The following is a 17,654-nucleotide window of genomic DNA, read 5'->3' as shown; positions in this document are numbered from 1 at the left end:
CAGACACTTCGACTCACTTTCATTTTTCGCATCTCTCAAATGCTATTCCAATAGTAAAGAACCTATTTTTTGAGCTATGCCTTAAAAGTTAGATCAAGGTTCTTCTCAGGAAAAATTACAAAATGTGATTTCCAAGAGTATCAACAATTTGTCTTCCCTTGTCAGCTCTCAATTGAAAAAAGCCTAACTGACAGAATTCATCCATGTAGCTTTGCATACAATATTCATGTGTGCATGTGATATCTTTTGAATCAAAAGAGAAGGGCACATTCATAGTTTATTTTTTCACTAATTCATACTTTCAGTGCTAACATCTATTGAGGGGCTTTACAAGATCTCATAAATATGTATCCAACAAGTTTTTTATCTTTATCACATCGTTCATCAACTATTATTATGCTTGGAGATGGTGGCGACTAAAACAACTCCAAACTACGAGTATCTTGCTACTGCTTTCAATAACTTTCATGACTTCTTTTATGGTTTGTTTATAATTTCGAGAGGAAATTAATACATATGTATGTATGAAAAAGACGAAGGGACAGTAAAAAATAACGTGAATTTATTATTGACAGAAAGTCTTTGCATTCGAATAAAATCTATGAATATTATTGACAAGTGATGCATAGTGCCAAGTTTGTTACCTTGGGAAAAAAAACCTTTCACTGAAGGTCGTTGTCCATTTTCTAAAAGGTGGGATAGACACGTAGAAAAACTGACAAAATTACATATATATCAGTTGAGAGAAAGCTATCTGCAATATACCATAAATGCATGCGTCTTTTCAGTATAGATAATTATGTAAATAATTATACATGTCTATTTCTAGTTTATCTTTAAAATATCTTTTAAGAGCTCAAACATATAACAAAGTTTTTTCCCTGTGTTTTGATTGAGTTTTCTTTTATTTTTTTTATTACTTTAAATAAACAGATTTGATCACAATATTGTCCATTATGATCTTTCGGTATCAGCTGCATGGAGCCTTAATTTCACCCTCATAAAACTTCTGCGGTTTCTGAGAAAAAAATTCTCATAAGAATTCTTTACAATCATTTTTCGACTAGAATTTTTCCTTATAAGAAGTTCTGAAGAGACCAGAATAAATGGTATTTTGGATGGATTAAAACTTCCCAGCCAAGTTTTGGCCGTGATTTCGACAATTCGCTTTTCCGTAACTATTCCATTCAATATGGTTATTTGCGAACTATAGAGATAACCATCAATAATAGAGCAACTCTTTATTTTTTTACCTTTGCGCAGCTTCAAATCGTTTCTTTCACCAACGTTTTTGCTTGTCGTTGGTGTACATGTTCCTTTTGTTATTACGAGGGCTGTTTTTGGTTGATTGCGTAATCTTTTGCGACGACAGATGGCCGCGATCAGGAGCCCTTTTAATTTTGCCTTATTTAAATACCTGAATTGAATTTTTAATGTCCTGTTTATGAAAGTATAAATACAGATTTCGCAAAAATTGGTACATCAGGGCATCCTTCAAATTATCAAGAAGAGTCTAGTTTTCGGTATTTACAAACCACCTTTCACGTGCTATGTATAGATCCTATCGATAAGCGAGAAATGGACAACGCAAACCTTATTGCTTATTATTACTCCAATAAGTACCACTTTAAATATGACTTACTCTATTGAACTTCACGATCGAACCAAGTAAGATCACTATGCATATAGATTTGTCCGCCACTAAAAGACGTAATGACTTTGCTGAGGGTCAGCATTTAAGTTACCAATCTTGGTTTTATGGAATACTCCACCGTAATTCGTATAAGAATAAGGCAGCAGTCACCGTGAGGACAATTAAAACGTTTCACTCCTTCAAAATGTACCCAGCATCACTATAAACGACTAGGCTTCCTGTTTCCTGCACTCCCATGAATTTTGAAAGGATTTTCAATGTATTGAGTCGTTTTGCCAGTGATAGGTCAATTTTCTGCCCCCTCCTGGTTGTGGAGTGACCGGAATCGCCTTCGCGTTTACTTCCTCTAACTTGAAGCGGCTCAAGACTCGTCGATTGTAGGCTCCCTGATGCAATGAAGTTTGAGCCATCGCTCAAGCATTCGATCTGCTGCCCTAAAAATAGTTCAGCATTATTTGAGGGGATGCTGAAATCTCTGACCATTACAATTGTATCTTTGTTTTTAGGTTTTTGCTTGCAACAAAACAAATTCAATTTGGTTTGTTTGTATATTTGATACAAACAAAACTTTTGACACTTGAACTTCTGACTTTCAAATTGTTCTTATTCGGTATCGCTTCACCTGACTCCCTTTAGCGTATCCGTGAAGTAATGATTTTAGCAGTTGTTTGAGGATATATAAACTATGTTTGAGTTGCAAACCCCATTGCTCACGTCGTTGTACCCTTCAGGCTAGCGTATGTAAAGGGTTTTCTCCAGCAAGCCGTAGAGGAAAGCAACCTATAACTTCAGATGCGGCTTCGTCGAGGCTACATTGGAAAGTTTAGCCCTGATCAAGTCAAGTCTCATTACTATTTTCTTAACGGCGATGCTCGCGGTCCGCTTAACGCTTACGACTACGAGTTTTGCCTTGTATCCCTTGATATTCCCTTTGTAGTTTCTCCCCAGGTTCCAAGTTTAAAAACCGATAAGTGGCTTGAATTGGTTGTTCATCACGGAAATAATTTTGCGTCCGAGCTTCTCCGGGTTTCGGGTCGGTATACCTTTTTACAAAACTTATTTCATCTTTGCGTCTGAGATTGTATTTCCTTGTTGATTCCGACTTCTTTGCATTCTGCTATGCAACCTGATTCGAGTCCTGATTTTGGTCGTCGATTATATTGTCAGCTTGGCGGTATGATGAATCAAGTTACTCGTGCTGCACAGGCTCCTCCGATTCGTTATTTGGAATGGCCTTGTTCGCTTTGATGGCTACCTCGACCTCGGTGAGATGAAATCGAGACATGGATTTTGGCTGTGCCGACATGTGTTTCTGTGTTGGTTCCACGTGAAAATAATATCCCTGTGCAATCCTTTCCTATTTTGCTAAGGAAATTAAACCTGTTAAACTGCGATCTTGCTGTCGTAATCAACTAAGTAAAGTTTTTCTGGATTAAAATTGCCCTTCCGAAGGCTGTAAGTCCGGTCAGGGACGTGCTTCAGTTTTCCGAAATTTCAATCGACGTCTTATCCTCCACATTCATCCCGTTAATTTCAGAATGTGAATGACGCAGTTCGTTGCTCGGACTACGTTTGAAGTGGCTGCTGGCTGGCAATCAGTAGCACTCCTTGTAGCTCCTGCACAGACCAACTTCTAGCGAATTATACTCAAATGACTGGTTAGCTTGTTGATTTATTTGTTGATAATTTCGAGAACGTTGTCAATCGCAGGATATTTATAATTTTGTTAAGGGGTTTCGAAATCAATGTACTGGCTAGCTCTTCTATTTGATGGAGAAGCCACCCCCCAACAGCTCAAATCATTTTCGGCATTAAATCTCCAGTGATACCTGCATATATCTTGGGGACGAAAACTTTCCGATCTGGGTTGAGAATGCGATCGAGAATAAGAGCGTTCACGTTTACATCCGGAAAAATTCTCGGATTGGGATTTCGTTTTAACAGTAGATGTTCGACGAAATATCCATATTCTATGCAGATCTGTATTACCTTTAATTGACTTGAACCGTCCTAACAACTTCAAAGCTAAGCCTCCTTCACTACATGGGCCAAACCCAAAAATCGTGGTACTTCACAATCCAAAGTAGTACGTATGCGAAGGCGCAACGCAGCAGACAACCAATAAGGACGTCTTCGCATTAGAACGAAAACTATCTTATAATATATAGGATCGTTGATGCAATCTTCCCAGAAGATCTCTTCGTGTTGAAACCAGTTTCTCCTTGTTTAATGGCTTTTCGCTTGGAATTCAGGAATTGTTCGACGGTGTCAGACGTCGGCTCGACAGACACCGCATTTCCTTGATGTTGATTCGTCACTAGAGTGAATCTGGAGATTTCTTATCAGTTGGCTATCTGAATTCTGCGAAAAGCCCTTATTGCGATCATTGCATAAGGATAAAAGATTGCAATTAGTCCTTATTCATCAGTCTGTACAATCCCTCAACGTGGCAGGTTCATGTGATTAGAGGTTTGGAAGTCTACCCATCTTCATTAATAATCAGGATCATCTCTTGAAGTACCCGCCCTGTTTCCTCGTTGGCAGGGGAAACAACATTCGGGTTAATATTTTTAGTCAGGTTGAAACTGTTTATGGAGGTGGGTCCCTACACGCTTGAAATCAAAAGATAGTCTCAACAGAGCCGTCAAGTCTTTTCATCCTCCGCTGAAAAATTCAAAGCCATCATTTTTGGGGCCATAAAGGCATAATTTTGACTGACTGAACTCCTGAATTTGTGTGGATGGGACATTTTGAACCAGGCTTTGCAGTCCCGCGAGTTCTATTTGTTCACTTCCCTGAAGGTATCTTTGGTGGAAAACTATTTCTAGCGAACGAAGAAATGAAGTTAGAGTTGGGGAAGTTGGTGAAGGAACTGACGGAAGACTTTTTTAAGGAGATATCAAAAAGTTGATCCTCCATCTCACAACCTGGATCAAAATGAATGGTAATTTTGTTGAAAAGTAACTAACTTAAATCTACACAATTTGAATTCACTTACTTTCTGGGCGTGCTTCGTAGTTGGATTGCCCATGTTCCTCTTTATACTTGTAGTTAAATCCAGTTTTCTCTTTTTTACTGCGTTTCAGTAGTTGATTTCCAAATTTCAAGTCAATATTCTCAGATTTAGATGTTTTACGCGTTGGACATTGATCCGGGGACAGTCTCTGAAATAATTAAGCGATGCAAGCAGTTTTTTATGATGATCACCAGATGGCAAATGCCAGATGATTGAATTCCGATCAATCGTTATCTCATCCGGGAAGAAATTGGAGGGTTCCATGCAAACAATCACTCGGGAAGCCGGAATGATTTGCATACAGTCTCGTAATAATGCGAGTTCTTACAACTGAAAACAGGAACTTCCAGTTTAGAAGATGCAAATAGGAACTTCGCTGCTTCGCACATCGAGGATCGTGTTGACAGGCGAGAAACTTCTCTCCGTGAGGCAGGCATACAACCCTTTGTTCATTGTTGAACACCGCTAAAATTCGCGGTGGGGGAAGATCTAGGCCGCAATAATAATAAGAGTTGCCTCATTTTCGTCATCAAGGACTCAACATCTGCCAGCAGGTATACATCCTCGAAGCCGTCATATCACTTTTGGCTGACCAACAGCAATGGCGGTGCAAACTGGACATTTCAAAAGATCGAAAATGAGTCTGTGCTGGTGTAGGACCTACTTTTCGGATTCGATCGCATCTGCGAAATGGCTGCCCTACTTGCCGGATCTTAATACAATGGACCGGATCTTTTGCTCCATTTTGGAAACTAGGGCCCAGTGCTAACTCCGCAAAAATTTCGAGTCGCTGAATTGAACACTACTGGAAATGGGACGCAGTTTCAAACCATTGGAAGCTCTGTATCGTTACTGGAGAAGTTCACCTGCTATTATTTGTTTAAGGTTTAAATAAACAAATTCCTTATCTTACCTCTTATTCTTTTGTGTCACCATAAATAATGATAGAGGAATTTTCTCACTCAGGGCTCTCCGCTTATGAGCGAAGTTTTCAAACTTAACTCGCTATGGCGGTGATGAGGATCTTGATGTCATGCTATCTTAGCAAAAACAGATAACAATCGGAAGGACACGGATCTATCTTCGGAGATATTGAGCTTGTCCGAAATGGGACTTCAACGTCTTGATAATGTACACAAGCCACTTCTCCTTAGCGGACATTATTATTACATCCTACGTCAGGTTTTCGTTCTTCATCCCTTATTCCATAAATTAGGTATGTTTGAAATAGATGATGAAAGAGTTGACCAGGTCCTCAGGTCTGGGTTGAAACTCAATTGACCTCAAAATGTGGTTTTCAAATTATCTTTTGGTATGTGTGAAACCGCACCTACATGCTCAACTTCAATTTAATTACCTCAAGAAAGGTCAATCAAAAATCAATTTCACGCATTGAGATGCATATGCCACCTCTTTGATATTTTGATATTAAACAATTTTTGAACAACAGCTGGAATGTAATCAACCTCCACACTTAGCTCTAAATCTTTTTCCCAACATCTTTTACTTCGTTTAATTAGCATCAAATTTAAATATTTGATTGCATCTAGATACGACCATACATATTACATACCTCAGAGAACGCATTGTCTAGGGAGAAAGTTTCAGGAAAAAAAAGACACATTCATTGGATGAAAAATGTTTCATTATGCATACTTACAACGCCACCGTAAAACGTATTTTACATAAAATAGGAACTCTCAGGTAAATTGAAAACTAAAGAAAATTGGACGAAGCTATTCTTTGCATTGGATTCATATTATTTATGTAGGTTTAAGCTTTTGAAGAATCGAGATGAAAGTATCTATCTATCTAGGTTTACGTTATTATCGGAAAAGCATGCAATCTGTGCTGTACATGCTGCACGGGGAAGATGCCTAATGGAGTTTTATGTACATTCACATCCGCTGGGTATAAAAACATTGATTAACCAATTTTAATAACCAGCTGTCTGGCACGCTAATAGATTTATAAACAGATGAGCGTAGCCGGTGCACTAGAAATGAACATGTTCTTCCAGAGGAAAGTGTTATCGCCGTTGGCATGCAACTTCATCTTTTGAATATGTGCTTGGATAGATGGACGTTAAGCGTGATTGTAGTATCAAACATAATTTTTCTTTGAAGAATGGTTTAAAATATTAGAAAGGATCCAATTCCAATAGTTATTTCAATTAAAACGAGGTTATGGATTCACCACGGTTTAGATCTTGATATCTTCCGGGTATCGTATCTTTCGCCTCGATCATTTAGTTCTGCATAGTTCTGCAAAGCGATTGAACTGGATTTATCTGGTGGTGTAATAAGTTTTGTCTTTCGATAAGAAGAACCCCAAATTCTCCTTATATATTCCTAGGAGACTTGTGTTTTTAGCAAGAACTGCGATCTTCCGAAGAATTTTTGTTCGGAGAATGGATGATTCCACAGCCTATATAAGAACAGGATTTATGAACGACACCACAACCGTCTAGTCACGAATAAAATGCGGCTCAATAGGTTGAGGATGATCCATCCCGGAAAGTCTGGGAAGGCAATATCTATGGTGAAAAAGGAATCGGTGGCAGACCCCGCTTCAGATGAAGCAATGGTATAGGCCAGAAGGCCAGGCAGCCTTTAGGGATATCGAATTGGTTAACCTTGGTGCAAAACTGGGATGTCCTTATTAAGGCAGGCCTAGACCTTATAGCGATTGTAGCACCATTGATGATGAAGTCAGAGGGAATTAAATCTGGGGAATACTCTAGATGTTTCTACAATTCGTACTTGACATCATTGTTGTTTGAGGTGTGATGTCAAAAACTGACACAATAACTATCAGTCAGTCACGATCAGAATTTCGTTTTCATTCGAAAAAACTGATGCTGACACTTGGACAGTTTCTGGACTCTAACTCGCTTAGCATTCAAAGTATCAGGTTCAAGCCACTCCTTAGCCTTAAGAAAAGAATATGTCTTCTGTTTTTGAATTTCAGAATTGTTATTGCTTATGGGTACTGTATTTTGAGAATTAACTGTTTCCCCCTTCAGTGCGTTGCATTCAAAATGTTGTGGGAACCAACTCTGCTCGTCTCCAGCACATTACTTCAGATTGTACGTACCGAAGAAGGGAACAGTTGGTTCTTGAAATGCAGAGTCAATAAAAATTATTTTAGCCAAAAGCAGAAAAAAATCAAAACCTTGATTAATAAAAATTACTTCAGACTATTGTTTTGATTTTGGATCATGGTGTCAAACGTTTATAGTGATAAAAGGATCCATAAGATTCTTTTTATAAATGCATGCACCAAATGTTACTGAGAAAGTCCTATTCCTTGCTCTAGCCACCTCAATTCAGCTTGCATTGCGCTGTCCTTGTCATCAAAATCTGCTCAGTGCTTTCGAGGCTTTTGCACCAGTCTTCACCTCTCTGTTCGTCCTTCGAATACCTTTTTCGGTGCTCAAGTATCATCCATACGTTGATCATGGCCTGCCCATTGCAACTTTCGAAGTTTGATTATTTTAGAGACTTCAGTGTCGTCAAATAATTAATACAACTCATGCATGTATCTGATTCGGCATTGGCCGACTTCTCGTTAAACTCTTATTATTCTCCTGAGAACCCTTCTCCCGAAGGTATTCATCAGTTTTTCAGAAGCTCGTGGGGTCCATGTTTCACATCCGCAGTATAGCGTAGATTTTATTATCGATTTGCATATATGGAGCTTTGCTTTTCTGTGTATGCAGCTGGCTTTTCAAATCGGCTGGAACGAGTAGAACACTGCTTACGAACAGAATTCGGCGTTTAGTTTCGTCCACTTCATTTTCATTTTTCGTCAGCTGTAATCCTAAGTATATATAGATACCTCTATATATTTTCCAAATGGTACTCGTCAATCCTCAAGTTTTGTCTGGGGTACGTAATTTTTTTAGTTAACGCCATATTTTTCTTGTTTTCGTTGATTCGCAAACCAACTTCGTTTGCTGTTTTGTCGAGGTTTATAAAAATCGTCCCATGATATTTATATCATCCGCATATGCAACGACTTGATAGGACTTATAGAATAGTGTACCATTCGCATTGACAAGTAACTTTGGTATAACCTGCTCCAATGCCAGGTTGAACAGTAGAGATGCTAGCCCATCTCCTTGCTTTAACCCGACGTTTCTGATTAATTCCAACCTGCATTGTCTAGTGAGACATTGTCATTCTGGTAAGGCGTATCAGTTTTGCGGTAATTTTCAAGTCAAGTTTCCGTGAGAAGAGAAACTTTTCCAAGCAACCATGCCCGTCAGGAGGAAATCCATCAGAGCCCAAAGTCTACGAAAGAATTTTTTCTGGTACATTCGTTCGTTCGTACATTCGTTCCATATAATCTACCACTCCTAATCCTGTACTACCCGGCTACTCGAGGTCAAGGCGTTTATTCTCCTCAAGAAGATTTTGGAGATTAACCGTGGAAGTATCTTTTCAATCACCGTCCTTGGTCTCAGCTGAAAAGAACCAAATTATGGGTAGCTTTCGAGATCCATGGAGCACCTAATTTGATGAGTTCACGGGGGATGTCATCTATACCTAACGCCTTGTTCATTTTCACTGTCATTAAAATCGATTCATTGTCTCTCTGTCACACGTATTTTTCTTGGAAATGACTGTACCGATTCAGACGAAATGTGATGGGAAGATGGGAACTGTAAATCCCCATGCATTTGGTGAATTATTTTTGCTGAACTTTGAACTTTAACCTATACCTAAAAAAGGGGTGGCGAATTTTTTTTCACCAAATATATGTAGTCATGTCAGGTATCAAATGAAAGGTCTCGATTAGTACTGAAACAGATATGAGTTATGACATAGTTGCAAAGGACAGGAGTGTGGGACAAGGACCCGTTCTCAGGAACTACCCAATCTAAAATTCTGAAAAAAAATTATGGTGTGTCCGTGCACATAATATTTAGGCCCCAAAATAATCTCCGTTGCGAAAACAGCCCAAATAAAGTTAATAATAGTATATTTTTATATTTTTTTATATTTACTGTGATAGGCTTTGATAGGAGGCATCATACTGGAAAGTTTGGTAAAAATCCGACTGTTATTAACAATGTTATAGTATTAAAAGATGCTTCTTTCGCGTCATATAACCGACCACTAAGAGACAAAATGTCAGTGCCACATTGAAATTAAAATCGGGTTTATTCAAAGTAGCGTATGTACACTACGAGCTATGTATAAGTGGAAACATTGTATAGCCAAAAATTCTTATATAAAAATTTCCGGTTTCCGACCTGTTTGAGTTTTGATTGCTGACTCGATTTCTTCCAATGTTTGCGGTTCAATGTTTCCATTATGCTCGACCAATTGTTGTAGGTTCTTGTGATTGAATTATATATAAGAGATTGAGGTTCGTCCTTAATGATTGCGTCGTTTTTGCTTTTATAAAGGATGGTTTTAATATGGATCCGACAGTGAATCGATTTTTTAACCTCAAATTTTCGAAGTGGGTTGCTTTTCATTCCGCGGGTCTTTGAGATTCGGCACCCTAGCTTGCTTCTCGATATGACTTCACGTCGCGGATGCTGGATAACCATCTTTTGATTATGAGAACGTGGTCTGGTTCGTTGAAGGTAATACCATCTGGAAACGCCAATGTCTTTTTGTGAGTGCGCTTGTGGGCAAAGTATGTCGATTTTACAATTAAATTTTTGCTACTTGCAAAGCTAACGAAGCGTTGGACGTCGTCATTTGATATTCTGGAGACTGTATCTCCTGGTCGTTCCTCCATTGTCTCCTCGTTCCCAACCTTGACGTTGAAATCGCCGAGCAATAGCTGGATGTCACTTCCAGGCTATCGTAAAGTTGGTCTTTGATTTCGTCATCCTTTTCCGTCCTTCAGTTGGGGCGTGTATGTCGACAAACCATATACGGGGGGGGGACCCATAAGTTCCGGGAATTACGCTGTGGTGGGGAGGGGGAGTGGGGGAACCTATTGTTTGACCACATATCAGTATTACGCCGCCTGCGTCAGTGTGCGAAGTTGTGTCGCTCTGAGTGCATCGGTTCGCCTGTGAGATTTTTTAAAAAAAAACAACTTTTTACATTTCGGCGAAAACGTAATGGCAGATTGTCGAGAACAACGCGCGGCTGCGAAATTTTGTTTCCTGTTGGAGAAGTCGGCCGCGGAAACTATTGTAATGCTTGAGACCGCTGCCTTAAGTAAAACCAGAGTTTACGAATGGTTTCACGTTTTAAAAATGGAGCAAGGTCTATTGAAGACCAACTTCGTTTAGGACGCCCTTCAACATCAAGAACTGATGAAAACAAATTCAATGCCCTCGTTCGTGAAGACCGTCGCCGAACCATTGATCAACTCTGTGAGATGTCGGGAATGTCATGGAGTTTAATTTAGACAATTTTATCCGAAGATCTGCACATGAGAAGGGTTGCAGCCAGATTCGTCCCGCGCCTTCTCACAGACGAGCAAAGGGAGCGTCGATTTCAGGCATGCTTTGAGCTTCAAAATCAGCCCGAAGAGGACCCTGAATTTTTTTCCAAGGTGATTACTGGTGGTGAATCGTGGTGCTATGGATATGGCTCCAAAACAAAGCACTGGAAGACAGCTGGCTCTCCTCGTCCCAAAAAAACTCGCCAAGTGAAGTCAAACATCAAGACAATGCTCATTTGTTTCTTCGATTGCAGAGGTGTTGTGCACGCGGAGTTGGTCAAACTGTCAACCAGTCTACTTGGAGGTTTTTGAAAAGATTGAGGGAGAGTATCCGGAAGAATAGGGCAGATCTTTGGCGAACAGGCAACTGGTTCTTCCATCATGACAACGCGCCGGCCCACACCGCCCTTTCCGTGAAGCAATTTTTGACCAAAAACGACATGACACCGATTGTCCACCCCCCATACTCACCGGATCTAGCCCACTGTGACTTTTTTTTGTTCCCTAGACTCAAAAGGAATATGAAAGGAAAGCGTTTTGTCGCTGTGGAGGAGGTGAAACAAAAATCGCTGAAAGGCTTAAAGGACATCCCGATGAGTGAATTTAAAAAATGTTTTGAAGAATGGAAGAATCGTTTGGAGAAGTGCATTGTAGTCACAGGCGAATACTTTGAAGGTGATCAAAATTTGGTGTAAAAATATTGAGAAATAAAGAAGTTATGACGAAATTTCCGTTTTTTTTTTGGGTCCCCATCGCATTAATTTGTTCTAATGTGAAGTGCACATAATCGTTCATAGGTTTGAAGTCGATAAAATCTGCATTAAAGTTTTTATCTACGACGAAGACGACTCCGAATTCACGTTTCCCTGGTAGCTTTCTACTTTTGGAGACTGTGTGTGACCTCATGTCGGTTATCTCACAGCCATTCCATTTTCCAATTTTCCAGACTGTTCCTCAGCAAGTCTTTGACAGCACCAGATTTTTTTAGGGATCTAACATTCCATGATCCCAGAGCGTTCATTCGTTTGCGTGGTCGTTTGCCTGGTATTGATCGTGTCCGAGACTGTTCGTCCTGCCTCTGTACATGTTTGGTTTTTTGGGGCAAACCGTCCTTCTTTATGTCCTCCTTCTCCTGTCAACTATTCTACAATCATTCACCCTTCTTTTCCAAAATTTTTTCAGATATTGTCCTTTGTCAATTCTAATAAAAAGATACCCAGGAATAAGCATGCCAACATATTAATAACGCGATATTTTGGTTTTTATCCTTACTTTTCTATCAGATTTGAAAAAAAATTTAAATAATCTTTTATGTAATATGCTTTACCCTATTTTTTTGGCTATGTGTTTCTGCCAAAATTAAACCAAAACAAGGGTTAAACAGTTCACCCAAAACCAAAAAATGAGTAACCAAATGACGGTGCCCACTTACAAAAGTAACGTGCTCGTGCGAAAGGTGAAAGTTACACGCCTGTGAAGTTCATCGAAGTCTTACGTTTTCAAGTAACATCAGAGACTTAATAGTGCACCGTACAACGCAGCGCATCATATTACTTCCTTCTACATACGTCTTCTAATCGTTTCGCGTGAGATTCTCCACTGTATCTTAATAACAACCTAAGCGGTTTCATGGATCTTTTGAGCGGTATCAGCGGTATTGAACTATCCAACGTCATGCTGAGTCTGAGAGTTGATAGTCTGATTGGTTAAGTGTGTTGGTATTCACATATCGTCAACATTTCAGATGTGGAATTAGATAGGAGCAAATCATATATGAAACGTACCCAGTGTCTGTTGTTTGTTTCGTGAAAAAATGGACAGTGGAGACGACGGTTTATAATGGCTCCAGTCTTGGGATTTTTTTTTCTACACATATTTAGACAACACCTGAGCGGCAGAGAGCTTGTCTCGAGACCAGATACTCCAAGTTTAATGTTGAATTAGTTCTGAAGTAACCGTGTATTTGAACGCATAGCGTTAGCCGCGACATTGTCTTGGATTACGGATTTTTTATATATCTTTAAATACCTTTTACTAGCGAGATAAATATCTGAAGTGTTCAAGGAGACACCTGTGCCATTCCAATTGTTTTTAGTGATAGTAAGAGAAATTGCAGTCACAGTTGGTTATCTACGCATGAAATTATTTTTATCAGCACAAGTTACGGTGAAATATCGATTACGTGTTCACGGATCAATGTCAGTTTAATTGGCTTTGCAGATCCACACGAAGGCGTGTATAAAGTAGGCTCGGATATCAAGTGCTGGAAACGTTCAATTAGCGAGCGGTCGTTTAAAATGCATGTGATTCCATAATCTGCGTTTTGTGTGCTATCGATAATTAATTTTCAGTGCAATTACGATATCTATTTACTCCTTCAGTGGCTTTATTGAAATTGACATTGAGTTTGTGCAGTTTTTTTTTCGTCCACGGGATATGTAGTGTCATGCGATTAAGCAGCAACTCAATAAAATGATGAGAGAAAAATACAAATCGAATCATTAAAAATCAAAAACTTGTTATAATAATAAATTTTTGAGTTCGTTGGAATATTTGCGAAAAGTCAACACTCATTGGTTACAGAGAAACAAGAGAGGATTAGAATATGTTCGCGCCTAGAAATTCGTCACCTACTCCACTTTATGGAGGGGGAGACGATCTCGCTGCTTATCAGGTTTGTCTAAAAAACAAGTATTTTCTATTAATCGACCAAAATGTTTTGTTTAAATTGAAATAACGATCATGTTTGCCGATTCCGGGATTGATTTGATAATAAATTCTGTTAAAGATTTTAAATTATGAAAGTTCAGATCCGCTGCTTACTGGTTTTACATGTGTTTTTTCTCTATTTTTTAAAAGAGAAATAACGTTTTTTGGTGCTTTTTCTCTATTAGACACATAACATATGATTTCATGTGGAAATTCTGAATAAGAAGCATCGATTAAAATATTATAAATAAAATTTTAGATATATCTGTAGGCATTAATAGGAAAAGGATTAAGGATTCATTCATTTGCGAAGGAATATGTGCTTCTTTTCGCCGAGAATAGATTTACATTAACCTTTCCCTAGTGACCCATTAACAAGTTGTTCATCAACTCCCAATCGCATGCATGCTTCGTATTTATGAAATCCAAAATCATAGGCACGTGTTTAAATCTGAATGAAATGTCGTAACTTAATGGAACTTCATTATAAGTTGAAGATTGTGAAAAACATGAAGCAACTTATTTCTGAAAAGTCACTAACTCGTTTCTGGAAGGTTTGAACATTTATCATTTCGGATATCAACAAAAATAGTGTTTGACGAAGCAAGCCGCAGGTCATATGAGAATAGGTCCTTTTGCAGAGTCAAAAAAAATTGTAGCTCCTAGAAGGAAGTTTCTGCAAATGGAGATAAAAAGTCTTTTTACAGCTTCCTTTTGATCGAATTATCCGTAATTCACCTCGATGAACCTGTTCATCAGGATTGTTGTTGCTTTATTCTTTTGTGAATTGCCATTGCGTTCTTTTTAAGACCGGTCCCAGATTTTGCGTAAAACAAAACCTTATTGAAATCGGTTTACTGACTGTCTGTTAGCCCGTCCGTCTGTCTGTCACACCTTGTATCTCAAAACCTTGTGGTTCAGAAACAGAGCTTAAAGGGTGGGGTCCCCGTACATGCAAAAGAGTGGTGTAAGATTTCTTTTCACCGGGTATAGTCGTGTGGAGTATCTAATTGATTAGTATTGATATTAGTTTTGACGTTGGTTGCAAAGAGGAGGAGTGCGCAGGTCCGGAAGGAGTTTGGTGGTTCATACGCATGGTATCTACGCCTCAAAATACTCTCTGTACCGATATCTGTTTAGATAAAGTTAATAATAGTATATTACCATATTCACTATAAGGAAGAAATTTAGAAATCGACTGGGAACCCCCCTCAAGTTTAGTCCAGAATCATCAGTAATCAAGGATATACTATATACCATGATACTACCAAGTCAATCACAGTATTACTAACAGTGTTATAATAGGTGAAATTTGTCACTTTTGTGAAAATTTATTACATTCTAAGACTTTGAATGTTAGTATCACACTAAACTGAATGGTATAACAAAATGAATAAACAGTATGAGCTAGGTACAAATGCCCATTGAAATATGCTTATATAAGCTATACATAACACCTTTCATACCTGAAGCGCTTAGCTTCCGGTTTTCTGACTTGTTATAGCTTAACGCCACAAGGGAATCAGTTCCACCCGACAACTCAAAACTTTCTGTTTATAATATACCGCAGTTTATATCTCCAAATTATAACGCCGCGAAAATCTCACAAGGATCGCTGATAAATTTTGCTAGTAATATAGATATTGTACACGTCTACTATGAAAGGACCATTTAGACTTAACCTTAAAGCAAAGATCAATAGTATCAAACAATTGAATCATTAGGTAAGGTAGTCAAGAATTAAGAAAAGATTTTTGGTGTGGTGTTATTAGCACCGAGCGGCTAGCGCTCCCTGGCCAAATTCCTAATTCATATCTTTTGCAGAAATGCCATGCTAGATTCTACTGCGTATTTTTAGGTCAAAACCTTTGAAGTTTGATTGTTATTACCGATCCTTTGGTCAAAACGATACCATGCCATCATAGATTTCCTCGTTGTCATACTGCCAACGCAAGGTGTGATAGCAACAAACTGTGCTTTTAAAGGCTTAGTGTCAAACAAGACCTTATTAAAATCGATTCAATGTCTGCCTCTCCGTCTGTTCGTCTGTCTGTATGAGTGTCTGTCACACCTAATTTATTCGGAAACAGCTGAAGCTATCGTCACGAAATTTGGCAAGACTGTGGTCTATGAAACCCTTTACATGCAAGGACTGGCAACATTTTTCATTCGGTTGAAGGGGCTCCTCATAAAGGCGAAGGGGAAGAGGGTGTACAATTTTGTTGGATAGAATATGGTCATGTAGAGTTTTGAATGGTTCTTCAACGATATCGTATGTTCGTTTCTGCATTCAGTTACGTGAACCTTTGCAGCTTCACCCTTTACACTAGACTTAAACATGGATGGCCTAATGCCGCCGTTATGAATGTGTACCATTGGTCAACCAATCTGCCAATCCACATTACCAGGATTGTTTCAGCCAACCGGCAAAGTTTTGGTAAAAATGTGTAGCAGCTCTACATCAAGTGACTTGATATTTTGGTATTCAGTGCTCATAACCTTGCTTGACATGTCGAAACAATTTCAAATGATGTGACGTCGCCATTTTTGTTGTAGGCATTTTTTTGCTACCAATTAATAACATATATCACCTAAGAAGTTGGTCGTTTTTCCTAGGAATGGGACCAATCTTATAGTCTTTTTCTTCTGAAAGCATCTCTGAGCCTGATCGGTCTTCCATGAATTGGTAAACGTTATTATTTTCATAATGTCAAAAGAATATGTCTTCTCCATCATCAACGGCTCAACAACCGGTATTCGGTCTAGGCCTGCCTTAATAAGGAACTTCAGACATCTCGGTTTTGCACCGAGGTCCACCAATTCGATATCCCTAAAAGCTGTCTGGCGTCCTGGCCTACGCCATCGCTCCATTTTAGGCAGGGTCTGCCTCGTCTTATTTTTCTACCATAGATATTGCCCTTATAGACTTTCCGGGCTACATCATCCTCATCCATACGGATTAAGTGACCAGCCCACCGTAACCTATTGAGCCGGATTTTATCCACAACCGGACGGTCATGGTATCGCTCATAGATCTGTAACTTCGAATGCCCCGAGTGGCATACTACTCATTTCATACTCCGGAAATACTTAGGCCATCTATTCTTTGGATCTGTGGCATCGTTTTTCAGCTGTTTGCAAAGTTCTTCCTAGGCCCCCAGACGAAGCGTGCATACACCAAAATATTATCAGATACATGACCCGGCATTCATATAGTCTTTTCCTTGTTCTTGTTAGTTTTTTCCTAGTTTCATTATCATTTCACTCACCTGTGCAGGTGCTAAGCTCACAGGAGCGGAGATCAGCACAAAGAGGAATACAGACATCCATGATGACCAGGATTTGAACGCGGGTAAATGAGATCGAGAGGTTAACGCCCAACTGACTCAACCAGCGCACCATCGCTGTATTGATAGGCCGTAAAACTTCATCTTTTCTATTGCTACTCAGATAGAATTCCAAATAAAAAAAAGTTGCTGCCAATTCCAGTATATACCAAAGCCAGACTCTGTCTGATTATTATACTTTTTTTCATTTAAATTATGAATTTGGACTTTTTACTAAATATAAAAATATTTGTTTCGCGTTTAGTATATTTCGGTGAGATGATTACAAGAACCTGCTTCAGCTCTGTAGAGTAGAGTGTGGTAAGAAGTCCTTAGGGCAGAATCAATTGAGGAACTGCTACTCACGCCGTATAAAAGTTTTATCTGAGACTTTGCATTAGTCAGCTTCTTTTTTGTAATTTACAGGATTTTCGAAGTGATGTTAAAGCTAAGCATTATTTAGTATAGTACCATACATATTATATTACATAATATTTGACGGGTTTTCGTTACCCTCGGGTTCAAATCGCCG

At 38.9% G+C, this 17,654-nt stretch overlaps 1 protein-coding gene across 9 annotated transcripts in view; it reads left to right on the top strand.

Annotated features, from left to right (window-relative positions):
- The window catches only part of LOC119647497 (mitogen-activated protein kinase-binding protein 1), a 394,909-nt gene that overhangs the window by 299,139 nt on the left and 78,116 nt on the right, over positions 1–17,654 (top strand). The window contains exon 1 of one of the 9 annotated variants that reach the window (XM_038048465.1): positions 12,970–13,761. The exons of 7 other annotated variants lie outside the window; for them this stretch is intronic. In XM_038048465.1, coding sequence (XP_037904393.1) covers positions 13,693–13,761 — 69 coding nt within the window. In that variant the 5' untranslated portion in view covers positions 12,970–13,692. Of the gene's footprint in view, positions 1–12,969; positions 13,762–17,654 lie in introns of those variants that run through there. One more of the 9 variants, XM_038048481.1, reaches the window with a different exon arrangement.

Source organism: Hermetia illucens, chromosome 1 (genome assembly GCF_905115235.1).
Source record: "Hermetia illucens chromosome 1, iHerIll2.2.curated.20191125, whole genome shotgun sequence".
NCBI lineage: Eukaryota > Metazoa > Arthropoda > Insecta > Diptera > Stratiomyidae > Hermetia > Hermetia illucens.
Note: the sequence above shows the minus strand (reverse complement) of the source record. Positions and strands in the feature narration are given on the sequence as shown.